At 49.2% G+C, this 26,668-nt stretch overlaps 1 protein-coding gene across 1 annotated transcript in view; it reads right to left on the reverse strand.

Moving 5' to 3' along the window:
• Window positions 1-24,572, reverse strand: part of CD82 (CD82 molecule) — a 42,169-nt gene extending 17,597 nt beyond the window's left edge. The window contains exons 1-2 of the mRNA XM_061998208.1: window positions 24,486-24,572; window positions 4,933-5,014 (exon numbers count right to left, since the gene is read on the reverse strand). Of these exons, the coding sequence (XP_061854192.1) occupies window positions 4,933-4,995 (63 nt within the window). The 5' untranslated portion in view covers window positions 4,996-5,014; window positions 24,486-24,572. The remainder of the gene's footprint in view (window positions 1-4,932; window positions 5,015-24,485) is intronic.
• Between the last annotated feature and the right edge of the window lie 2,096 nt (window positions 24,573-26,668).

Consider the following 26,668-nt stretch of genomic DNA (forward strand, 5'->3'; position numbering starts at 1 on the left):
TGGCAAAGGCTGGAAATCACTTAATGTGCAAAGATTTAAAACAGACTTCAAATAAACAAGGGAAGGACAAGGAGTGCAAGTGAGATGGCTCCAGAGGAAACAAGCTGCAGTTCTTATACCAGCAGGATGAAGTGACATACTAAGTAAACCAAGAGAGCTGAAGAGGGACTGCAATTTTGTGCTTCATTGGAGACAGTTCTGATGTTTGGAAGCAAAGGCAAATGCCAGACCACCACTTTGAAGCAAGCTGGCAGAGAGGGTCGTATGGACAGGCAGGCACTGGCTCCACAATTTGAAAGTTTGCACTCTGTTTCAGCTCTTCATACACAAAAGCTTTTCTGAGCAAAGATAAAGCAACAGTCTGAAATAAGCTGCTTGCAAGCTATCCTGGCTTGGCAGAGGGCACAACATGTTGTTAGGTCTGGGAACCGGATTAGAAAGTCACCAAGCAAGTTCCCAACTTGAAGAATGACTCAGCTGCAGAAGACACACAGCTGTTGGGTCCCAGGGAACAAAGTAAAAAAGAAGACAAAAAGACAAGATGGCAGTAATAAGAATTCCCCCTTGTCTCATGCCCCAGGGCTCAATCTGCTGATCAGACCAGGAACCTTGAACAGGCAACAGCTGCAGCGCCTAAAAAATTCCTCTCCAACGTGGTCTTGCCAGAACTGCTGAACTCACAATTTGAGGCACTCACGTTTAAACTGTAGCCTTCATAAAATATTTGTCTTGAAGATGCAAAGCAGGCTGTATGTGACATCTCTCTTGGCTCATTGACCCTGAAATGTCACCTAAGTTTTGCTGTTGCTGACAAAACACAGAACGGCTGCTGAGCCGAGTTCCTGGGAAGTTATTTGTCAGGAGGTGCTCAGACTACCCAAGGCCTGTTTTCACTCTGATCTTTGCTCTAGTCCACAACTTGTGTGTCTGCCAGAAGCTGCTGTGGAAAACAGTGAAAGGTGGAGACAGGGAGAAAATAAACCACAGGGAGAAAACACTGTCCTGATAACAGCAGTATATTTACCTCCTAGCAGGACAGTATCTCCGCTCAGCATCTTCGGGAGTTTGCAAGGCTGCTTCTGCCACTAGCTTAGCTTCAGAGCCTCCATACAACAAATGATGGCTGACTTCCCTGGAGTTTTAATCCCTCTGCTCCACTGCTTTGAACTCCTGAAGTGAGGGACAGATTTCTCCCCTCCACCCCCAGGATGGAGATTTCACCCTCGATTTCAGCAAGATCCCCTTCCACACCTAAGCCAGGTGGATGCAGCTTCCTCGAGGGGCAGAGCAGAGGCCCACAGCAGAGGCCAGTGAAGAGGGAAGAACTGAGCTGTGACAGAGCTGGCTCACCTTTCTTGGAAGAGCAGCCTGGGGTCCTCAGCTGTCCATCTCCAGCACTGCCTTCCTTCACACAGATTGCACCAGCTAACATTGAGCCTGCCATAGGGGCCAACAGAAAGGCTCTTAAACTCCAGGCTTTGTTTTAGGTAGCAGCCTTCTGCTCCATTTACAGAGTGGTTAGAAGCAGGACAGACAGTTGTGTATTTTAAGCAAGTAGTTTCCAGAGACTGTGGAACTCTGTCTCATAGAGCTGTTTTCCCTTTAAGGAGAAGCATCTGCTGTGGCTCATACCTGCTACCCAAGAAGCTAGACTTGTGTTCTGTTTTGGTTAGAGAAGCTAAGCTTATATCCCAGGTTTATGCTTTTGGTATCTTGTGCAGCAAGCAGGCAAGCAGTCCAAATGACCTTCGACCCTTCAATGAAGGCAGGTCAAACTCCTCCCTGAAGTAAGGCTCCAAGACTGCAAAATACCACCAGGTCCCTGAACTACTTCAGCAAGGCACCTTCTCACAGACCTCAAGCTGCAGAGAAGCCCTATTTCAATGACTGGAAAACTTCTAGAAGACTCACTAGTATATCTTTAAAGGCTTCATTGATCAGCTCCAAGCAAGGGCTGCCTTGTACAGGGTACAGTCACAGAGGCTCAGCTCAAGGGCCAGAGCAGACACAGAGTTCCATCACCAGCATTAACGTTCACATTTTGCAAGAGCTCTCCTCAGCAAGCTCCAGCAAACCAACACAAGTGATGCAAAACCTTCCTGTGCTGGGAGAAACTCAACAGAAATAGTTTCCTTGCTACATTAATATTGATCTATCAGATTGTTGTAATAACTAACCATGAGCCAGCAATGTGCCCTCAGGGCCAAGAAGGTCAATGGCATCCTGGGAGGCATCAAGAAGAGTGTGGGCAGCAGGTCAAGGGAGGTTCTGCTCCCCTTCTACTCTGCCGTGTTGAGGCCTCATCTGGAGTCCTATGTCCAGTTCTGGGCTCCCAAGCTAAAGAGGGACAGGGAACTGCTGGAGAGAGGCCAGCGCAGGGACACCAAGATGCTGAGGCGACTGGAGCATCTTGCTTATGAGGAAAGGCTGCAGGACCTGAGGCTGTTCAGCCTGGAGGAGACTGAGGGGGGATCTCGTTAACACTTACAAGTATTTGAAAGGTGGATGGGGCAACATTTTTTTCTGCAGTGTCCAGTGATAAGATAAGGGGTAATGGACAAAAGCTGGAACACAAAAAGTTCCAGTTAAACTTAAGGAGAGGGAGCCCTGGCACAGGCTGCCCAGGGAGGATGTGGAGTCTCCTTGTCAGGAGGTTACCAAACCCACATGAACACATTCCTGAGTGACCTGATCTAGGCAGACCTGCTTAAGCAGGGGCATTGGACTGGATGATCTTTTGGGGTCCCTTCCAACCCCCACCATTCTGTGATTCTGTATAAGCTCAAGAATGCACTCCCCATCCAGACCTTGAACAATCAGAACAGAAGAGCCTTCTCATGTCAACTACCTCCTATGACAGTGAGAGAGTAACAGGTACCACCTTCCTCAACATCTGGCAGGAGCAAGAAGTCTGCTGTCAGGCAGGACAGGAGCATGCTGGAAATACTCAAGTCTAGAAAAGGATCAAGCATCTCACCAGAACACAGGGGCTTCAGAGACTTCCCTTCCACAGAGCATCGTGAGGGGAAGACAGCATCCATGCTCCATGGCAGTCTTAGTAAAGAGTCCAGCAAAGCAGCTTCCCCCTTCAGTCAGCACACACCTCCTCACATCCCACCCTGAAACTCTCCAGGCCCAGGTCAGTGCATCAGTTCAGCTTTCCCGCAGAGGACAAGGGCTGGCTGCTCCACCACAGGAGCTGGTTTGGAGCAGGGTATGCAGAGAACAAAAACAGTTGTTTCCCATCACTTCCAACCTCTCCAGGGCAGGTTCTGATTTTTATAACAAGTTGAACTAGTCCAAACTGACATGAGAGGGAGGGCAATGTGGAATAGAGATGCCACGATGAACATTAACAGCATCCAGTAAAAACAATAACAGCATTGTAAGGCAGCCTAGTACTTCAGACTGTTGCCTTTCTCTTTTACTAACATGCTAGGCTGGCTTTCTTGAAGAGAACCTCCTCTATACAGAGATTAGCTCATGAACTCAGACCTAGGCTTGGGAATAAAGAACATTAGCTAGACAGTGCCTAGATACTGGGCTTCAGCAAGACTCAAACATCGCCTCAAACGCAGCTCTACCTCCCAGGGTAGACTGGTTAAGTTATATACTGCATTATAAGTGTCACCTCTTCAAGAGAGGAGACAGCCTGAATGCTAATATGTCTTCAGAAGAGTCCTGCACTAGTAGGAGGACAGGCCTGGACTCAGATGGAATTTTTCCTACCCTTAAAGTGGACCAAACCATACTCTGAAAGATCTAGTGGCCCTTGAAAAAGCCTCCCCTCAGTCTCATAGTCTTTCCCATAGATGGTTTGAGCACCCCTGACTCTTGGTTCTTAGACCAGAGATAACTACTCTCAGCATGGAAGCAAAAGGCAGAGAGCAAAGAGACAGCAGGGTAAGCCAAGGCAAACCAGATCCAGATGTGTCTCAAGTTCAAGCCCATGCACCAGTGGCACACCACAGCCATACAGGAAGCCAGAAGGAAGCTGTGTGCAGGGGCAGAGACCATAAAGCAGTGCTCACCTTATCATGCTCCATTTCCCTCCCTGACCTCCCAGCCTGGCCCTTCCTTCCCCTTACAGGCAGCACAAAGGGTAACCGTATCAGCCAGCCTATTTTCCTGCTGATATGTGGAAAGCTGAAACTTTATGCTTCCTCATTCCACCATCTCACTGCAGGAGGGCAAAACCAATAGTACCATCACTGTCCACGTGGCACACAATATCTAACCTTCACCACAGGATGCATGCAAGAATGTGTGTGGCCCTCCCAAACTCACTTTGATCCAAAAGAGCTCATCTTCAGCTGAGCCACACACTTGAAAATAACTTCATCCAGTGTGGGCTGCCTCAATTCCCCAGGCAAGCCTGCCCCAGTCTCTCACATCTCCCAGTTTCATTTCCAATAGGAGACTTGGACTAATTCAGCTTGTTAAAAAATCAGAACCAGCCACTGGGACTCAAACAACGAGTTGTTCTTTGAAGCCTGTCTGGCCTATTTAGGAGGGCACTGCCATTACTTGGCAGGTTTTATAGCTTTGCTGCTCTGAGGCAGCTCACAACTGCTGCTCCTGATGTGACAGAGAAAATAGTTACAACTACTCTGTGATTGTGATATTCTACTTCCAGAAAGGACCCATAACTCCTGTTTTCCTCTCCCACTGCAGGAAGGGTGCTGTGTGTATTGGTGGCAAGAGACAGGTACTGGGAGCAGAGCTGCTCCACATACCTGGGAGCCACATAGCAGCTCTGCTGTCCCTTGGCTTCAGGGAGTCCTTCCCTCCCTCCTTCCAAAACTCTGGCCATGTTATTTAATGAACACATTGGGCCAACATCCAGGAAAAAAAATTAATCCAAAACACACCTTTCCTGCTAATTTTAGTCCAGGCCTTACTTTCTACTCTGCAGACGCTCACAATACTTACAAGGAACAGGAGATTGAAGAGGAAGAGGAAGTACTTGGTGACTTTTATGCAGCCGGACCCCATCTTGTTTCACTTACAGGACCTAAGGGGAAAGCAGACAGACCAGTTATGTTAGTGACAGGTCCTCAGGGCAGTTTCAGAGCAACACCCTTACCTGGTGCAGAGCTCTGGATCATCTGCTGGGTTCCAGAGCAGACACACAGAAAGCAGGTGCTTCATACACCATCCGAGTTGCCTTTTCAGGACAGTAAAACAGGACATCACTGTCACTAGAAACAGTCACTACTGCCAAGATCTCCTGGAGAGTGGCAGAGGGCTATCAGCAGTTACAGAAGGGATTTAATCACAAATACACTGCTAATTCCATCACTATTTAAACAGACTTTGCATTAATAGCATCAACCAAGACACCACCTGTAGCTACCACTCCCAGCAGAGAAAAGAGATGTGCTTATCTGAAGAGGGAGCTCATACGGCCAAAGCAGCTGAAAGAACACTGAGGAGCAAGCCCACAGGGTCAGTTTAAAAGGCAGCACTAAATCAAGCTTCCTGTGTGCAGCTCAGCACCTGATGCTTTGCCAGTGCCTGAGGACCAGCAAGTCTGCTCCACGGTTACAACCAATTCTGCTGCAAGATCAAGACAGGCAAGATTTCAACAAGTTTACAGAGCCAACCTCACAAGCTCGAGGCAGTGTGGGAGCATTGGTAATAGAGGACCTTAGTTTTGGTTTGTTGCTACCAGTCACACAAATTACACACATCCATGTGGTGATGGCTAGAAGGCAATGCAGAGAGGGCAACAGACAAACTCCAGAGGAGGTCTTCACCACAGAGAAAAGGTACTTGACTATATCTGAAGGTAAGTCTGCTCAATTACCATGGCTGAAGCCTACGTAAAGCATGAGGAGAAGTGACAAGGTTGCTCTTAACACTTCTCCTTAGGCAGCTTATCTGTGATGGATCCTCATTAGGTCTTTGCGCTACAAGCCCCAGGGAGTACAGAGATGTGTATTCTCCCTTGTCTGACAGCAAACAGCTCAGAAGACAGAAAAAAAATCCCTCCTGCAGACCATCCCTGCTACAGGAACAATCCTCCTCCTGGGGAAGCAGCACAGATGAGTAAGCCATGAGGGCTGGTGGGGGAACATCTCAGAGGTCAGCTTTCCTGCTTCCTCCCTCATTCTCAGTTAAGTTTCCTGCATTGGCAGCAGAGGACTTCTAAGTTCCTCAAAATTTGCTACAACAAGTTCTTTGCTTGAAACCCACCATGCTGCTTTAGGAAGCAACAGCCAGAGGCCACCAGTCTGGCCTGGGAAGAGCAAGCCCCAACAGCCAGCAAGGTCAGCAGGACTCCCTGCTGCCAGCCCGGCTGTACCGAGGGTCACTGCAGCCCTGTACGTCCTTTTGTTTCAATCGAAGGCTTTTGTTTAATCCTATTAAATATTTAGGTTAACTCTGGAGCTAAACTGGTATGTGGACCTTGTTATAACTGGCTAGACTTCTCACCAAGCAATGGTCACTCTCTGACTACCAGGAGAGAGCATGAGCCTGAACTCCATGGCTGAAGACACTACTGCTCTAACTCAGGGATGCTGTAGCTAGCGGCTATGCTAAGCCCATCGCTTCACAGCACCCAGCAGAAGGATACTGAGATGGGAAAGTAGCACAGGAACACAATCTCATCCAGCTGTGCTACAAGTTGATCTTAAAAATCCCTTCTCTAGAGCAGTCATGGCACCTTACTGCACATGGCATCTTACTGCACAGCCAGGTTGGCATCACCTCTGTCACTTTTTATTCACTTCACTCCTCAGGTCAGAGTCCATAAAGCAGCAGCAGCACCAGACAGCAGCTCCTTCAAACTAGCCAGGGAAAGTTCTGTAGTAGTTTCAGGTCCACAGCTACACCAAATACCAAGCACACAGTATTCTTATCTCCAGTGCCCCCAGGTGCAGCCATTGTTCTGTTCCACTGCACAAGAGCAGCCCCACCACCACCCTACGAAACGTGACCAGGCTCTTCCTTTGCAGGTTTTTACCCTTGGTTAATGACAGCAAGTTTGTTCAGCAAGCCTTTCTCAAATTACAGAAGCTCTCCTACTACAAATCATGTGCCAGCTTGCTGTCAGAGAACAGCTGTAACCCAAAGGCTCCCATTCCCTTTAATGGTGTCTCAGAAAATGAGTATTTGAGCAGGGAGAGCACAAACACCACTGCCCTCAAGCTGTGTGCTCTCCTCAGCAGCAGAAACCTCCTCTTGGGCCATCAATCCTGGCAGGCACCACCACATAACACTACACTTGGAGAGGATAACTAAGATGTAAGTTTCTCCATCCAGCTGGCTTGCTTACTGGCTTCACCATGAACACGTCTCCTCTTAACGGCATCTGAAACTGGAGCCTGGCAGTCTAACCAGAACACAGCGCCTGCCAGGCCTCTACGTGAGGGTGAATATTTTCTGCAAGGGATATAAGTGTTTTCTACTCTTCAGCCTAGCCAAGAACTAAGCTACATAATAACCTCCTGCACTAGGCACTGAACTTCTTATCTTAAGATAGCCAGTCTCAGATACAATTCTCCTTATTTTCAAGCTGGGGGGCAACTCCCAGTCCTTTCTGACCTGCTTCCCAGCCCTAAGTAGCCAGGTGCTGCCTATTTCCAACCCTGTGCACACTACTTGGATTAGTCAGGAAAAGAGAGATTTGTGGAGGTGTTAGGATCTTTACAAGAGTTATCTGAGATAATTAAATAGTCAAACAAGTTGAGAAGAGCTGGTGCAGAAGAAAACATGCCTGAGGTGATAAGAGAAGAAGATTGCTTTCAGGGCTTGTCTACTCCAAGCTATTTGTTAAAGGCATACCATAACCTCAATGTTTATTGAAAAAAAAACTCAACCTCAACTGTGCATTACAACATTATGCACCATTCTCCTCTTGCCACAGCAAGATAGATCCCATTTGTAGCTCCCCAACCCTGGAAGTGTTCGAGGGCAGGTTGGATGGGGTTTGGAGCAACCTGGTTTTGTGAAAGGCATCCCTGCCCATGGCAGGATTAGAACAAGATGATCTTCCAGGAAAGTGAGTACTGAGGCTACACTTCAAGTGCTGTGTTCAGTATTGAGCCCCTCACTGTCAGAGGGATACTGAGGGCTGGAGGGTGTCCAGAGCTGGGGAAGGGGCTGGAGCACAAGTGTGATGGGGAGCAGCTGAGGGAGCTGGGGGTGTTCAGCCTGGAGAAGAGGAGGCTGAGGGGACACATGAGCACTCTCTACAACTGCCAGACAGGAGGCTGTAGCAAGGTGGGGATTTGTCTCTTCTCCCAAGTGACAGGACAAGAGGAAATGGGCTCAAGTTGCTCCTGGTGAGGTTTAAATTGGAGCTGAGGAAGAATGTTTTTCCCTGAGAGGGCTGTCAGATACTGTTCCAGGCTGCCCAGGGAGGTGGGGGAGTGCCCATCCCTGGAGATGTTGAGGCCATGGGTTAGTGATGGGCTTGGCAATGTGAGGTGAATGGCTGGACTCAATCTTAAAGATCTTTTCCAATCAAAATGATTCTATGGTCTTTAAGGTCCCTTTCAACATAAATCATTCTATGATTCTGGAAGTCTATACAGGCTAAACCAGCGTCACAGGATGGCTTCTTGCCCTCTCCACCACCTCCAGCTCTCAGGCCTGTCCCTCTCCCAGCAGGAGTGATGACAGCAAGACCAGCATGTGGAGCACAAAAGCCAGGACACGTGTGTCTGAGAAGAGGCAGGGTCCCGCTTTGTTATTGATAGCAGAGCAGTCCCATCACGGCTCAGAGATGAACTCATGTTTGTTGCAGGAGCCTGTGATCCTCCCAGCTCTGCTCTCACAAGGGAACCACGGCGAAGGACAGGCCACACAGAGCTGAAAACCTCTGCCTCCCGGCCCCACCACCGGCCAGCAATGCCGGAGGGAAAACACTCACACACACAAGTTATAACCACATCAGTCAAGGGGCAGAGAGGCTAAGTTAATTTTTAATTGCAATTCTGCCCTTTCAAATTAGACCCTGTGCTGCCTCCACACAGCAAGCACTGCCTGTTTGGTGCTTGCTGAAGTTTATCGTATCTGGCTCAGGCTCCTGCCCTACAGGCCCTTGCCATGGAGATCTCAGCCCTCCTCTGCAGCTCTACTCTTGCTCTGCCAAGTTACCATGCAGCATAAATAAGGGGCTCATTTACAAGCATTCTGAAAGAGAAGGAGGCAAGTAGGAACAACTTGAACACAAACCAGAGCAGATCAGTTGTGGAAATCACCATCTCAGGCAAATGCAAAGTTCCCACAAACCCTCAAGGAGAGCACATGTGCTCCAAAGAGCAATGAGCACAGTTACTGGGACTGACCTTCAAAGTCAAACAGAAGAGGTTCACATTTGGATGCATCTACATAGCCCGGAAGATGCTGTCTCCTCTCCCCTAGACCCCAAAGGAAGTAAAACAGAGGCAGATACTCTAGGATGTGCTGCTACTACTGTTTAGCGGAGCAAGATGAGGACAAACCAGCACCAGAACTGGTTTCCCAGTTGCTATTCATTCCCCTTGCCCCCCTAAACACCCTGAATGTCCCATATGGTTGACATGCTGGCTCAGAGCCTACCAAAGGAGAAACTTCCAACTTGACAGATGCACAGATGCAGGAGTCAGAGGTGACAACTAAGGTTCTACAACATACCCTGAGCCTCCTGATCCTTCACACCTTGAATCTGATGTGGCAGCTGGGACCTTTGGATGAAAGCTCAGCTGGGCCACTGAAACAACCTCCAAATCAGCCTCAGCTGACCACAAACACTGCAAGTGCTTCCCAAGACAGCAGACAAGCAACACCTTCTCTGTGCCTGCCCAAGCCTTATACACCCCAACAGGTTGTTTCCTTCGAGATATTGTTACTAGGATGGACTTTTAAAAGAGGTCTCACCTCCCTGCCTTCTTTTCACACCACAACAGCGACCGAGGTTAGCTGGCCTCATTCCTAGATGAGTTACCAAAACGCACTGGAGAGGAAGGAGCTTTTGCTGATGAGCTCAGGTTGCAGAACTGGCTCACTCTGACCAAAGCAAACAGCACCTGTCCCTGTGAGGGGATCAGCAAGATGCTGGATCCATAAAGGTGTTTATAATTTGCACGAGGTTAAGACCATTTTGAAGGCTAGTGCAGCTATTTCCCAGAAGCCAGAGCCAGATCAGCTATTTATCAGGATAGAGACTTTCATAAGCCAGCTGGAGATCAGAAGCTGCTCAACAAATGGGTCCTTCAACTTCTAGCTCACAGGCAGACACCTGTACACAGGAGAAGCTGGGGAAAGGGCAGCCCAGAAAGTCACAGAATCGTAGAATGATGGGAGTTGGAAGGTTCCTCCAGAGCTCATCCAGCCCAAACCCCTGCTAAAGCAGGTTTCCCTCCGTCAGGGGCTCAGGAACATATCCAGGTGCATTTGGGAACCTCCTGAGAAGGAGCCTCCACACCCTCCCTGGGCAGCCTGTGCCAGGGCTCCCTCACCTCAGCACCAAAGGAGTTTCTCCTTGTGTTTCAGTGGATTTTTTTTTGTGTTCTAGCTTATGTGCATTACCCCTAGTCCTGTCACTGGGCACAACAGAAGAAAGTGTCACCCCATCCCCCTAACATTCACCCTTTAAGTACTTATAAGTGTTGATGAGAACCTCCTCAGTCTTCTCAGTCACTGTCTTTAGGAGAGTAAACAGGTCATCTTTAATAGACTTCGAGCCAAGCCCTTGCACCACAAAACCCAGCTGCTGCAAATGCTTCTCTGTCCATGCAGACAAAGAATGAGAACTTGGCAATCAGAAGGTCTCCTCATCATCAGTGATGAGACTGGACAGCTTCACACAACAGTACCAGTTAATGAAAAACAACGGAGTTACTAAGTCTTCAGTTAACCAGGTACAGCATTGCCCTCGGGGCAGAGACTGCAAGTTACAGCCACATTAACACACAAAGAATATCTTAAGGAGTTCATCTTGTTGATGTTAATGTTCAAAGGCCTGGGACTTTTAGTACACCTGGGAAGTACATCTTGTGTCTGACAAGCAAATAGCTGAAGATCCAATGAAAGACTAGGATCTGAATTCACTGAACTTTCCTTTAAGCTCCACTGAGATAATGCCAGCTGTGTAATGACCTTGAAAACATAAACAAGATCATATTTGTAATGGAGATTTTCCAAACAGCATCTCTTCAAGAGTTAAAAAGGAAGAGAGAGAAGTTCAATCCTAAAAATTAAGGCTGCTAATTAGGATTATTCTGTAGATGCAGAAACCACTTATATGTATATATCTCTGCATGTGTGTGTGTCTGTCACTGATTCAGCTACAGTTTATTTGTGAAGGAAAGCATCAAGGCAAGGTAGAAAACTCTATTTCTGCATAATATAAACTTTGGAAATAGAAGGGAAGAAGGTAGGGGAAGAGACCATCTCTCATTCCATCTACTCTAGAGACAGTTGCTTTTTATCGTAAGTAGAAGCAATTGCCTTCAAGCTAGAGAAGCTGGTTTGAAGGCTAAACACATAGCAGCAGCATAGCTGTATCAGCCTTCCACCACATGAACAAACTTTGATCTACCACTTAGAGACACAGACAGGTACAGTGGTACACCTTAAGAGTGAGCATCTGCAAGACATCTGCAAGCCTCAAGCATGCCTGCAGTCCCTGCACTGTGGCTATCCCCAGAGCAAGCAAGCAAACTAAAGCAAGGCAACAGTTGGCTGCAAGTACTGCAGAAATAACACTGGAAAGGCTCAATTTCTCAGAAGTTTCTCAGGAAATTCATCAACTCACACTGCAAAGGCAGATTTGCTCCTGGTGCAAGTAAGACATTCAACTTTTCCACTGGGCTTGGGTAGTCAGTATATGCTGCTGTGTGAATAATCTGATCAGCAACAGTGTCACCCAGTGAGAGCCCAGATCAGAAGGCACCCAGAGGGCTGTGCAACACAGCAGGTTTCTCAGTGTGTTTTACCAGAGCAAGCACATGTTGTGCTTTCTGTAAAAAGGAAGCATACATTTTAGAAATGTACTTCTGATGCTGGAGGGGAAGTGATTAGCTATTTATAAACCACTATCACACTGTTTAAAAGAAACCAACTTGGAGGTTGGTATCAAAGAGCAGCACTGGTTTTAGAAGTGCCTGTTACCATCTCTCTGTATGTGCAAGGGGTGCAGTCGGGCTATGAACATCGAGACTTCACACTTCAGTTTGAAAGCCAACATTTAAATAGGTCTTCAGTCCCCACAGTTGGCAAACTGAGAAAGTTCTTTGCTATTTTCAGCCCATACATTTGTGCTTGCACAGTAGGACAGTACTTGCAGGACAGTATTTCTCCAATTTAAGCAAATCTTTCCATTCAGCAAGACCAGAGATAACTTTGCCAAAAAAACAGGGAAAAATAGAAAACCAACCCAAAAAAACAACAACCTGTCCCAGAACTAATTTGATTCTCCTGTCCCACTAACAAAAAAAAACCCCACCAAAAAACAAAACCAAAAAACAAAACCAAACCAAACAAACAGAAAAAACCAAAAACAAACCTGACAACTTTCCAGAAAGAGCAGACAAGAAAAAGCCAAATGTACAGTTTAGTGGACTTTTCCTTTTTGATTATCATGTAACTAGAATGTTACTTGTGCATATATTCTGCAGGTAAGGTCCAGGAGGTCTCCACACTGACTAAAACCAGCACACAGTGCAGTAAAAGTGCAGAGCTTTCACAGAACTGGTTGGGCAACTCTGTCACTTGACTACCTTGGCCCTTTAATGGCTCCAAAAAAAAAAAGTCAGACTAGCTCAGCTTTTGTTTTCTGCACTTGGAGCTGTTTGGCTGCAAACTTAACCTCGGAAATGGCTGCCCTGGCCATCTCCCTCACCTGCGAGCAGCCCCCACACTGGATTCCCCATGGAGGAGCAAAGCCCCCAAGCAGGATCTGCACCCAAAACTGCAGCAGGGTGGCTGGCACAGAGGAGCAGCACCCTGATGATATTTGGGTAAGCTTCTCCTCAGCGTGGCTCTGCAGCAGGCAGAGGATGCTGCTTAGCATTTCTCATCACCATCAGACTCAGCCTGGAAATCCCCCATGCAAGTACACACAGAGGACAGCCTGCCGAGCCTCCACTCCCATGCAGGCAATGTCTTGGAGGCGAACAAATCTCCTCCAAGGAGTTGCACAATTCCCTCCCTGCCAAAGCATCCAAAGGCTACCATAAGCCAGGCAGGAAGAAAGCCCCAACTCAAGCTTGTTTTTCTCTTGTGAGACAGCATCTGAGATTGCCAGATTGAGGTAGGAGCTAGGTAATAAGAACTGATTTTTATCTCTTCCGCCGCCTCCTCTCGTAAGATGCAAGAAGTCAAGGTCGAGGACTTTCTACTGTAAAGTTCCCTTTCAAAACAAACTGCTTTGCAGTCACTTCCATTTTCTCAGATGCTATGGCTGATAACTAGTGGGAGTTTAGATCCAGCACACCCATGCCAAACACGCTTCTGAGAAGTTAACAGCATCTGCCTGAACAGGGAAATGAGGTTTCCTATTCTTTTTGGTTCTTCCCAGCTATTAGCAAGGATATAGCAAAGGTGCAGAGCGAGTAGCTTTACTTCATGGGCAGCAAGTATTCACAGAATCACACAATACTGAGGACTGTAAAGGACCCCAGCTTAGCAATGTGAACAGCAATGAAGCAAACACCCTCCCTATCCAGCTCCCCTCTGCCCAGAGAGCCTTGGGACAGCACTGCTCTGTCCGCCAGAGAAGAGCCCCGGGCAGTGTGAGAGAAACATGAGCTCAGCCAGGCTCATCCACTGTCATTCCCAGCAATTGCAGGCTGCCTGGAAGTTCACTCCATAGCTGAAGCCAGAAGCTGCTAGAAGCCAAGCATTAGAGAATGCCTGCCCAGAAGAGTGTAGGAGGACAAGCACTCCCTCATGCTTCTCAGGCTGAGCCTCTGAGGAGCCTGGACACCAAGCCAAGCTGGCCAGTGCTCACCAGAGCACTGAAGTCCCATGCTGCTGAGAGACCAGCCCACTAAAGAATGGAAGTGTCTTCTGGCACTAGGATTCTCCCCAAGACCTCTCCCCTGAAGGTCCATCCACAAGTGGCAGAAAGGAAGAAAAAACTCAACAAAACACCCCAAACAAAACACACCTCCACAAAGCAAACAGAGACCTCTGGCTCCCAGGCCAAATGACTGTGAAGCTTTAGAATTAAGGTCAGCTTTCTCAAACAACAAAAGAGACAGGCTATCAGTCTACTTTAATCATATCACATGCTTTGTATCACATCCTTTGCTGATAGCAAGGCACTGATCTCCAGAAGCAGATGTTTTAACCCTTCAGCCCCACAGACCAAGCAGAGGCGAGATAGAATACGGCAGACCTAATATGACCAGGAAGTCACAGAAGTCACAGAAGTGCCTCAGCCCATAAAGGGATGCATCTTTGGCCTGTTCACAGAAAAAAAAAAAAACATCCCTTTACTATTTGTGTTCTCAGGAATCTTGTTTTTGCCAAATACATCATTTACTAATTGCAGCACCATCACCACTTACCAGCTGTGTGCCTGCAGCTACCGAACCACTCCTGTTCCCCTGCCAGTATGTTGGCACTGTTACCACGTGCAGAAATCAGAGCAGAAGAACATGGAGCAGTAGTTGTAATAATCATCTCTCTTCAACAAGGTCTGCCCTACCATAACAACGGGCCCTCCACTCTACAACCTGAAGGATCCCTCTTGCAAGGCTGACAGTACTCAGAGTCAGACATATAGGATCCCTACAAGATTCTCACACAAAGTACCTCATGGTTTCTTCCAGACACACATACCAGGAAGGAAAAGGAAAACAATCCAATAAACCCACTTGCTACAAGTAGACAGGGGCAACTAATCCCAGGGTGTCCAAACTCAGAGCCATTTGCACAACAGCGGTGCCGCAGCCATGAAATGCACAAGAACATGTCCAGGTGTGTTTGGGAACCTTCTGAGAAGAAGCCTCCACACCCTCCCTGGGCAGCCTGTGCCAGGGCTCCCTCACCTCAACACCAAACAAGTGTCGCCTCGTGTTTAAGGGGAACTTTTGTTATTCAGGCTATGTCCATTACCCCTTACCCTGTTCCTGGACACTACAGAGAAAGCTGTTGCCCCATCCTCTTGGAATCCCCTCTAGGTATTTATAAATGTTGATGAGGTCCCACCTCAGTTTTCTTTAGGCTAAACAGCCCCAGGGCTCACAGTCATTTCTCATAGGAGCAGCTTTGCTTCCCACCAGAACACCCCAGAGTGACAGCAGACCACGTGCCCCACCAGAGCCGGGTGTGGGTGCTGCCGAGACAAGCATCGTCACAGACGCTCCGACGATGAGCGTTTCACAACTTCCTGAGTTCCACGCCACGGGTACCACTGACACTATGGGCAGGCATGAACGGAAAGAGAAAGACAGAACTATAAAAAGCTTCAGAGGAAAAGACTCTGTCTCGAGTAGCCTTTTTTTCCCCAAAATGCTGATTTAGGCAAGGGCAGAGGGGCAAGAAAATCCTTGAAGTACAACAGTTCAGAGATCAGATTTTTTGAGTCATTTGTTTCTACTCAAAAATATCCACCTGCAATCCTATTTCTCACCTCCAGTACCAGGGTGAATAATGCAGTTTCACATTTGTAACCTGGACACAACAGCTCAACCTCTTGCTGGTCTGATTTCTCTGAGGATACAGCTCAGAAGCAATTTCATGCTTTACTCTGGAAGAGTCAGCCTGTGAGAGGTATGGCACCGCTGTCTAGCACTTGCTCCTTCCACCTTCACAGAGTAGTCTCCTCACTCCAAGCTCTTCCTACAGGAGGAAGAAAGTGGGGGGAAAAAAGCTGCATCATACAGCAAAGGGCAGCACTGTGAGGAGAAAGAATAACACAGCACGAGCTGTTACAGAAGCTTCAGTGAAGCTGCTTTGTTTGTAGCCTTTAGCATTTTAGGAAGCAAAATGCCACAATAAGAAATCTCAGCAGGCAAAGCTGGAAAAAGAAGGGTGCCTCTAGAAAACACTTAGCCAACTGGAAGAGAGGCTCCAAACCTTTCAGTTTCCCATCTATGAAGATGGCCCTGAAGGACAAAACAGCCTGCAATGCACACATGGGTGTTTTGCTACTCTTCTGACTGCCACATTACAGGCAGGTAATCCCAGCAGACTTAATTGGAGCAATGTGAGAACATTACTCAATTATAGACCTGCCACCTGCAGTTAAGATCACCCATCCACAAAAAAAAAGAAAGAAAGGAAAACAATTCACTGGTGCTTCCAAGCACCACATGTGTACATTACGGCCAGGGCTGCTTCAAGCCAAGAGGAACAGACATATGGGATAAGTTCCTCAGGAATTTGGCAGTTAAAATAGACAGCAAGACTTTGAAAAACTGTGTCTGTTTTGGGAAGAGATGGGGCCTCTTTGGAGTCTGCAGGCCTCCACACAGCAGTCTGGAAAACAGGTTCAGCTGAACCCGAACCAAGGGAGGCTGGGTGGCCTTTTCTACTTTCTTGAAAGGGTCTCCTTTTCTAAATTTAGAGCATGAGTATTTCAGGAGACTATTTGATGGAACAACACTAAAAGAATGAGATGGAAAAAGAATAGTCCAGAGGTATTTATCTTAAGAAGAAAGAACTTCTATCCAGAATAACTGATGAACAAATAATTCATAAGCCTCAATGCACAGATAAATGTTCTCATTTCAGAAGGGTGAAAAAAAGTAAGGCTGTTTCATCTTTGATCAGTAAATCACGATAGAGTCTAAGATTACTTTTCAATAGGGCTGCAGACATCTTTTCCTTACTTGCCTCTGTCCCGCCACATTGTGCTCTTTCACCCGTAGCCCACTCCTTGGAGACTGCTCCTACCTCACATCAGTTCTACAGTTTTTCACAGAATCCCAGAATGGTGGGTGTTGGAAGGGACCTGCAGAGCTCATCCTGTCCAACTCCCTGCTAAAGCAGGTTCCTCTTCATCAGGGGGCACAGGAGTGTGTGCAGGTGGGTTTGGGAGCCTCCAGAGAAGGAGACTCCACACTCTCCCTGGGCAGCCTGTTTTTGTGCTCCGTCATCCTTACAGTAAAGAAGGCAGACTTACTATCAAACTACAGCAAGGGGATATCAGATGTGCTACCTGAGCAGGTTCCAGCTGTGACTCACCTCTCCCTCTGCCCCCAGCCATACATACCCACCCCTTGCTAGTGCTGCAGCTTGAAAGCCAGCCCAGCAAAGCCCCTCCCTCCTCTGACGGGAGGCTGCCAGCAGGAAAGCCACTGACCGCAGGACACCGGGGCTGCCCGAGTGCCCCGGCACGGGAGGGACCATCAGACAGCACTGCAGGAACACGGCTGCTGGCCTGGCTCAGCTCACACATTGTCCCTGACAGCAAACACCCTGCAGCGAAGGCTGCCTTTCTTCTGGGTAAACAAGGAGCAACTGTTTAGGTTCCCATGGGACAACAGCGGGTGCGTGGACATCGTATACACACTGGTAGGTCTTGCTCATAGCTGGCAGCTGGTCTAGGACGAGGCTTCCCATCTGCCTGAAGCTACACAAAGCAGGAACTTACAGTTTCACTACAGGATTAAGTCTAAACCACCATTACGACAGCATCCAAAGCTGCAGCACGATGGATTGGGCATGAATGCAGAAACACTTAGGCCACGAGACCACCAGCAGCACTACAGCATCAAATCAAAGGAGCTTTTGAGCTCTTGGAGTCAGGCATTAAAGCAGCTTGTTGTTCCTTCAAATAGCCTCTTCTGCCAAGGCGGTAGCCGGTTTGATGCTGCTTTACACATTAAGAAATTCCCATGCAGGTTCACCAACAGCATTTTGGTCACTTTGGTTTCGTTCCAGGAAGACATGAGTCACAACCCCCCAACCAAGGAAGCAGGGGCGAGAGGAAACTCTGACCCGTCAGGTTCCCTCCAGTCAGGCAGGAGTGGGATCAGCAGCAGTGAGCATCACCTCCCACCCCTCACCTCCCACCCCACAACCACTGCCATTTCAGCTGCACTCAGGCAAGGTGCTATTCTTCTTGGAGCATCTGGTGGGAGATACCCGATGAGCCCTCGGCATGGGCAGCAGCCACCTCATGCAGAAAGTCCCACAGAGGGGCTGGGACTCACTTGCAAGGCTGACCTGCCCCATGGGGCTCTAGCACCCTCACCACCAGCATCTGGGGACCTCCACTGTAACCACAACCTTCCCCCCACACTGCCCTGCACAGTAGCTGCCGTGTAGAAGCCTTCTCTAATTAAAAGAGCTTCCTTTGGGAATAGGCAGATTTACTGCACAATTCAGAGAGCTCTTTAGTTATTCCATGTGCAGTGTCTCTGCAAACCTGCAGTAGAAAGGGATCTGAATGCAAAGAAGAGCCCAGCAGCTTCTTAGACTGTTAGGAATGTACACACAGACAGCTGTTTTCTGTCTGGTTGGAGTTCCCTACTTCCCCTAGAAGAGACTTCAGAGATGAGCATCATTAAAACTGCTGCCTGCCTTTTAAGCTTCCAGTGTCTTCAAGCATGCAAGAGAGATGCTGCAAAATAGTCCCCATCTCTGCTTGGTCAGTACAAAATTCAGGGAGGAAACAACCTTGCTAACCTGCAGGTCAGCAGTCTCCTCAATCCAAGGCCAGCACAGTACTCTGGATCCACCCCTCTGTATGAACAGAGAGCCTAGTTGTGATCACAAGACACGGAAGAATGGGAGCGAGGGGACAAGAGGCAGAGTTTACTTAGAAAAGCACAGTGGGAAGCTGAGAATGTTCCAGCGAAGCCACTCCAGACTGACTCACCACCAGCAGCTTCAGTCCACGCTGATACATACATGAGCAGCTCCACAGTGCTCAGCTTGTGCCACTCCACCAGCACAAAACAAGACCCAGAACCAATGCACAATTAGAACTGCAGTACTAGAGATGTTGTCCTACCACCACACCAGCCAGAACACCCTTTTATGCAAAGGGTACTCTATAAATTAGGTGATTATAACCAGAGAGAGGAGCACAGCAGTTTGCATGGTGCCTTTCCAAAGCAGGCATGTTACCTCTGGGGACCAAAGTCCAAAAACACACTTGATACTGACACGACTGAATATAGAACCTCTCCACATATATTCCAAGTATGTTAAATAAGCCAACTGCAGGACTAAAAAGAAATCAGAAAAAAACAATCAGGGAGGAAGGGAATAAGATGATCCCAACACAGATATTTTTGCCTCTAAGACTAGAGCACCTAGAAACTGAAATGCCATGAAAAGTATAGAAGCTTCCCTGGAACGGTGTAACTAGAGCACTGAGCCATTTTGTGCACTAGTAGAGAGCCTCTTGTTAATTCAGGCTTCAAAATTGATTCCCAACCAAACAGCTAATCATCTGTCACAGGAGGCCTACAAGAATATTTGCATATTCTTATCTTATGGGATGATGGCAGCAGCCTTCACCGTCCTAGCCAAGTGCCAAGATGCTTCCTCCTCCTCCCACCTGCCTTGAGTGCCACTCCTAAAGCTCTGCATGGATTGTGATCCCATAGCACCCTGACACAGAAAGCACCTAGAAAACATACTGGGACCTCTGCTGGTCCACTGTGCCAACCCAAGCAACATCTGGGTCCTGGACTAGGTTGCTTTTAAAATTAGACAATTTGCTGCATGAAGCCTCTCCTATTAGAGGCAGGAGCTGTGCTTATCAAGCTTCTGTGTGGCCCCTAGACCCCATCCCAGTGAGTGCACAAGGATGGCAGAGGCAGTGGCCAAAGGAAGGTGCTGGTGAAGGACACAGCCACATCCAGTGAATGTAACTCCTCCAGGGCAGCTCTGGGAAACAGCTTCCTTCATTCCCAACAGTAAAACTACTTCACAGCAAGTTCAAGCTCTGCAGTGCAAATTAAACTTACCCCTTTGTAAGTTACTGTCTCTCCCAGACCGCCTCCATGGCTGCAGCAGCAGGGACCAAGGGAAGTCCCTGACTCCAGCCGGGGGAAGGTCAGCTCGACATGGCTCAGGGTACAGCTGCTGCTCTGACAGCTGCTCATCCCTTCCTCTGCTTGCATACAAGGGGAGCTCTCATTTATACAACTTCAAATCTCCAGGCTGCTCAATATCCTAAGGTGTATAGCTCCTCCCAGAACAGTATTTCTCCAGTACACTTGGCCATGGGATTATCATCACACTGGAAGTGATCAGTGACCTGCTTACAGCCCTGTAAAGGGTAAAGCGCTTTTGTGAGGCACCTGTATGCTCAAAGCTGCCCTGCAGAGAAACTACAACGGCAGCCCAGCAGCATCCTTGACACATGCCACCACTGCACCTTGCCCACATGCAAGGCTCCTGGGGATGCAGGAGAGCTGGCCCTCCTCAGCTCCTGAGCTCCTTAAAGACAGACAGGCCACTTACCTCAGCAACACGTTCCAGAAATTAAGTACATGCACTGCTCTTCGATTTGACTTGCTTTTAAATGATGGTGTCCCAGTTTTGAAGCTCCATGAAGGAGATGAAAGAACTAGAGCAGTCAGCCAGACAGCCCATGCATGTGCCTCTTTCCCACAGGAGAAAGTCTGCCTTCATCTGTCTCCTTCCCTTTCTCCCTTGTATTTGCTTTGGATGAGCCCTGAACTACGCAGCTTCCTTGGCCCGGTTGTGTCTCAGAGGCAGTCTCCTACCCCTGTCCCCATCCCAACAGGCTACTGTTCTATTGCCTTTTCTTTTCCTGCTGTCATCTACCTGGCATCCCCTCTCACAGAGCTGCCCATAGTAACGCCTCATCTTTCTTCCACAAAATTAGCTCGCTCTGAATCTGTCAGCGCAGGCGAGCAACGATTTAAGCAACCTCCACCATGCAGCTCCTTGTGCTCCACTTATCACCCTGTCTAGGTTTAAGGTAGCTATTAACTGCTTCAGTGTTTCTGAGCCCTAAGAGCCCAGAGAGCTTTCAGCAAACAGGCTCTGCCACAACTGACCAACCGTCAAGGAACTGTTGGCGCTGGCTATGCCTCCTGTATTATTCCTTCCACCATGCCAAGACAGAGTTGCAATTTTTAGCCTTTCCTCCACTTCACTCCCTCTGTAAGAACACAGACAAGCCAGGAAGAGATGGATGTGGTTAGGTAACAACTGCAGCTCCTTACACAGCTCCTGCAGGGAAGGTGGCTCACGCAGCCATCCCTTTGTGCACATATTGTTAATCATTTGCCTGTGGAAAGCTCTGATCCCACATTCCTCCAACAAAAGCGTCAGTGCAAGTGCACAGTTTATTATTTCTTAGTCCATCAAAGCTGACAACTGCAAGATGAGGGACAAAGCTACTGGGCCCAGCTCATCCTTTGTTTTACATAAGGATTCCAGGATGTTATGATCCATGTTCAGTGGCAAATGAAAGCAGGGAAGGAGATGAAAGGGATGCAGATATGTTGTTCCTATTTTAGAGAGGGGAAGTTAAGGTACTGTAGGATGAGGGACAGAGCTCCTGGTAGTAAGAATTTTGATGCACACAAGTTTTTCCAAAGAATAAGCTAAGGACGAGGTGCAAGAACTGAGGCTCCAATCATTCCTTGTTGCACATGCCCATCACTACCTCTTCTGCCCTTCCAAGCCACTCAGCTGTAGCCCAAGCCCTGCCAGACCCATGCCAGCACCTCCTGCTCGCCTGCAAGCAGAAACAGAAAGGAGACCAGGAAGAAAGTGGCTGCCACGCCACAGACACTATTAAAGCAGAGCAATAATGACCACTTCTGATAACACGGGGCATGGTCCAGCTCCCAGCATCACCCGGGTTTTCCCATAACAGATCCTCCTGGCCAAGGTCCTTGCAGCAGTGCCTTTGTGTCTGCTGCGTGCTTCCCCTGTAACAGTGCAGGTAAGTGGCAAGAACCACAGCCATAGTTGGAGTTGGAAAGCACCTCGAGGCCTGTTGGTTACCAGAGGTCTATAAAACTCCCACCTTCACCTCTGCCATTGAAACATCTACTGGATGAATGCCTGCAGTCCTGGATGGTCCCCTGCTGCCTTACAGCTGTGACACAAGGACCCAGAGCTACAGGAGTGGGATGAAACCTCTCCTCAGTTAAAATCAGAAGAGAAATTTCATGTGAGCCACCTCCTGTGTTTCATGGAGTTTGAAACAAGGTATCAGGGGCAGGAAACCTCCATGGAGCTGGGGGAAGGCATTGTTAAGGACATCTCCCACACTTGCTTCCAGTTGTAGGTCACAACACTACACCTGCATGTCCCCCGAGAACCAAAATAGACAATAACAGGAACGAAGTGAGTCCAGATGAGCCGCATCATTAAAGCTGCTAAATCCTCTTAAGTGAGGAGCTGCCATGCAGCAGGACAGAGCTCCCCACAGGGAGAGCTTTCTCCAGGCACTGAGCTATTTCTGTCACACGCACGTCTGAAGCCAAGCGAACACAGCAGGACTTGGACCATGTGGCCCTGCCCTATGGCATGGGGACAAGGAGGGGTCCCAGCATTCCTCAGAGCCCTCAGCGAGGATGGAGATGGATGGCCAAAAAGGGGTTCATGCCCTGGGAGGCTCCAGGAGGGAAGCTATTTTGAAAGAAAGATCCTTCTAAGAAAGAGATGTTAAATGAAGTGCGAGAGGCTACTCGCTTCCCTGAACCACTCCAAGCCCACATATTGGCTTGCAGAGAAGTTGGCAAAGGTCTTTTTCACCCATGTGAAAAGCCCAACCTGAGTCAGTGCCCATGGGAAAATGTTTGGGTTTTTTAAAAAAGCACAGCTGTAGGTGTGTAAGTTCTTGTTCCAGCCAAAACACCAGAAACAAGCATGAATGTTAAAAACCACTCCAATGGAGCAACCACAAAGAGGTCCTGTGATGGGACACTGGTAGGACTGCCACCACCCATGCAGTGACACTGCAGAACACGTCACTGACCGCACCACTAGCGCCTTTCTCCCCCACTAACACTTTCTTCACACTTAGTACTCATGAAGCATTTAGTAAGACCTGAGTAATTTGATGTTTTAACAGCTTGCTCATCACATGCTTACTTCGACATCAACATTCTCACTAGATACCTCCCTCTAGGTTTTCAGAGCAGTGCTCCTAGACTCGGACCTTGTGGTCCACCAAAAGGATCTTCACCACACGCTTCTGTTTAGTGGTTCTCACGCAGCCAGCAAGATTCACAGCTGCAGGCTCAAGCCTCAGGCTTTGAAGAGGATTTTTCTCAAGCCTAAGGTGTCTGAGAGAGAGTGGAAAGGAAGTATTACTGATGGCAGGTTTCAAGACAGCAACCTCCAGCTGTACACCCTTACTTCCATAGAAGCACATGAGTGTTTTTAGAAGAGGCCTCACGAAGTGCTGGGATGGGTTACATCCCTGAGAACCTCTAATGCCAGCAGCAGCACAAGCATCTCCAAGAGCTGCTTTTCTCCCAGCCGCCACCTCTGTGAGCACTGCAGTAGGACACACTGTCCCTCCCTCACACAGACAGTAAAGTTTCAAGCTCTTATTTCATGCACAAGATGGAAATCCTAAAGCTGGTCCAAGACATGGGAACACTTCATCCTGAATTAGCTTTACAGTTTACAGAAGCCAACATTTAAATTCCAGGATGGTTGGGGGTTCCCCCTCCCTCTTTCTTCTTTTCCTTTTGTACAGAGTGCTCCGTTTTATGTTAAATCAAACACAGCACAGCTTCTATGTTCTGGGGCAGAAATGGCACGCCTGGGTTGTAACAAGCCCTTACCCCCATAGCAACAGATTTGTTAACAATCACACTGCAAGACAATTTGCAGCCAACATCTACCCAGCTGTGCAAATGCAAGCACTACTGGGAACTCTTCCCTTCACTGGGTTCTTAAAAGGCACAAGGGGGAAAAAATGACATTGCAGGCTTGGCCAGTATCAGATTCCTCCCGTTTTAACAGGGGTAAGGTTGGTACAGAGGCATCTATCTCAGAGACACGTTAGAGTCCGGCTGAAGGCAGCAGCGCTGCCCGGTGTCCTCAGCAGGCAGCCGAAGCACCTTCAGCCTCCCGAAACGGCTTTACAGCAACAACACCTGGGGCCTGCGGGGCTCGTTCCCGTCTGACCCCAGGTCCTCTGTCCCCAGTGACGGTTGGGGCCATGTACCACCTACACAGCAGCACCAACCCCCCCCACCCCCCACCAAGGGAGATACACGCCGCTGAGCAATGCGGAATCGGCCCCAGAGAGGTTCCTCGCGGCTCTCGCACCCACTGCCCGCCCAGGGGGGCCGCGGGGGCTGCCCGGGGTGCAGGGGGGTTGATCACCCACTCCCCCTTCGCAAAGGGGCTGCAGTCACCGCGGCGGGAGCTCCCGCACCGCTGGGCCCGGGTGAGGGAGGGGATCCCCGCCGACGCCTCGCAGAAAGCCCCCGGGACAGCCCCCACCGCGGCGACCCCGCCGGCGCGACCGGCCTCCCAGCCGAGATCGCCGGGCCCCGCACAGCGCCCGTGCCCCTTCGCCCTCTCCTCCCGGGCCGTCCCGCTTCCTGCCCCGCTGACAGCGGCCGCTGCCCGCCTACCTGCTCGGCTCGGCACGGCTCGACGGCGCTCTCCCAGGCTCCGCCGATGTGGCCCCGGCTCTGGCTCCGACTACCGGCTGTGGCTCCGCTCCTGACCCGCGGGGCGGAGCCGGCGGCTGCGCTGAGCCAGCCCCGGGGCGGCTGCAGAGCGGCGGTGCTGGGGGCGGCCCGGCCTGGCCGTTCCCGGGGCTCACGCTTCCCCGTTGGGTTTAATTTGGCAGAAGTTAAACCTCCTTGCTTTCCAACCGACCTCAGACAATTCTGAGTGGCTGGGCTTAATCCCTGAGCGATGCCCAATCAAACAGGTTGCCGTGGTCGGGTTTCGTGTATTCTCAGGGACAGAATTAAGACTCAGAACAGAGTCAAGTCCTAAACTACTTTATTTTTTCTACAACAAACAATGAAAGGAGGAAGAGGAGAAGGACAGAAAAGAGAGAGAAGTTCCAACAGCCACCAGCGGGAAGACACAGCGCCTTCACAGCCCGCTTGTGTTTTCATCCCGTTCTCTCCAGGCCGGGGGGCAGAAAGTTCCGATGGTCAGCACTGCAAGCACACCATCCCGGCAGCCCGCTTGCTTGAGACGTCCGATCTTCCATCCGGTCTGGTGGGAGAAGAATTCACATCCTCTCCGCTGGTCCCACTTTCATAACCACGCTGCTCACTGGCACATCTCCAGTTCTGTCTCTGGAGGCTCCTGGAAAGTTCTGGAGGATGCGAGCCCCCCATTCCACATCCCTTGTTCGCTGTCATCTGCTGACCCTGGGCCCAGGTGCATGCACAGAGGGGGTATGTTCTGGGACAGTGGGACGTGCCTTCCGAGGCAGCAGCTCCTCTAACAGGCAGAATCCCCCCAGCTGCCAGAGTGACATGGCTCCAGTGGTCAGTATTTCTAACACTGGGGATGCCAGTTAGCCGTGCCTCAGGGCAACTCCACACTCCGTTACAGACCGTTACAACCTTCACGCAGCTGCATGCTCCCATTCCGACTCACTCCTCAAACCAAGGAACACGTTTTGTGCTCTCCATGGGAGCTGAGCCCCTGTCATCTGTTAGGCCTTGGCCGCTACCTCATCCTCTCCAGCCACAATCAATGCATGTCACTACACTTAGGCTGGTAGCCCAGGCACTCGTTTGCCCTGACATTCTGTATGTGTTGTGTCACCCCCTCATGTAAGGCTCTCCCTTCTGTGGCCTGTCAAGCAGGTACATACATGCCTCCCTGTGGAAGGCCTCTCACGGCTTGCCTTGCTCCTGTGCAGTGCCAGCTGTGACTCTCTGCCAGGGAAAGCCAGCCTGGTGACCCACTCAAAGATCTTTCCAATGGGCAGCTCTGCTGCACTAGTGAACCCCGTAAGCATCAGCAAGGCTGCCAAACCCTGTTAAGCTCTCTCTTACCCCGGTGATGACAGCAGTGAGGTGGTCGTGCTGTGGCAGCTGTGTGCTGATGGATGCTGTGTGTTGTTTTCACGGGCTGCCTTGTTTGGTGTAGCGTACCTGCTCTGCACAGCAGCACTGGCTCTTTGTGCTCGGTATGTGGCATAACTAGCCCGATGGAATCCTGACTCTTCACTCCTGGCAGAACAGAAATACAAACAATACAAAAAAAAAAAAAAGGCAATCTAATAGTAAAAATAACGTGATCCCCTTTAAATCCTCATTTCAAAGATACTGGAACCAAATCAGGCAAGGTCAAGAGGTCACTCACCTTCTGAGGAGCAGCATTCCTCACTTTCACAGTTTCTGCTGTGCTGGCAGGACAGGGAACAGCAAGCTTATGCTACTCGAGGCCTCAGTCCTCATTCTTGGGAGCAGCAGAATCCAGTTTGGCCTTTGTACTGAGACAGGTGTACAGTGGCCATCTTACTCTGTCTTTGCCAGATAGAGTATTCATCTCTCTGTGCCTGCAGGGTAATTCCATACTATGCCACCAGACTTCAAAGAAAGGGTTTTTAAAGGCCATTTTCTATGCTGCCCTTTAGTCTTTGCATTCACTGGGTTTTAGTTCTTGCATTTAGAGCCCTATCAGCAGTCCAAACCTTTCCCTGCAGCTCCCATCCTCTTCCTCTAGCACCAGGGTTAAACACATTCTTTCCCCCTTTTGTAGCAGTGGTGCTCAGCAGCCTTGCCACTGGCCCCATCCCTGGAGCTGTTGTAAAGCCATGGAGCTGAGGTGCTGAGTGACA

This window comes from Colius striatus, chromosome 6 (assembly GCF_028858725.1).
Source record: "Colius striatus isolate bColStr4 chromosome 6, bColStr4.1.hap1, whole genome shotgun sequence".
NCBI classification, from domain to species: domain Eukaryota; kingdom Metazoa; phylum Chordata; class Aves; order Coliiformes; family Coliidae; genus Colius; species Colius striatus.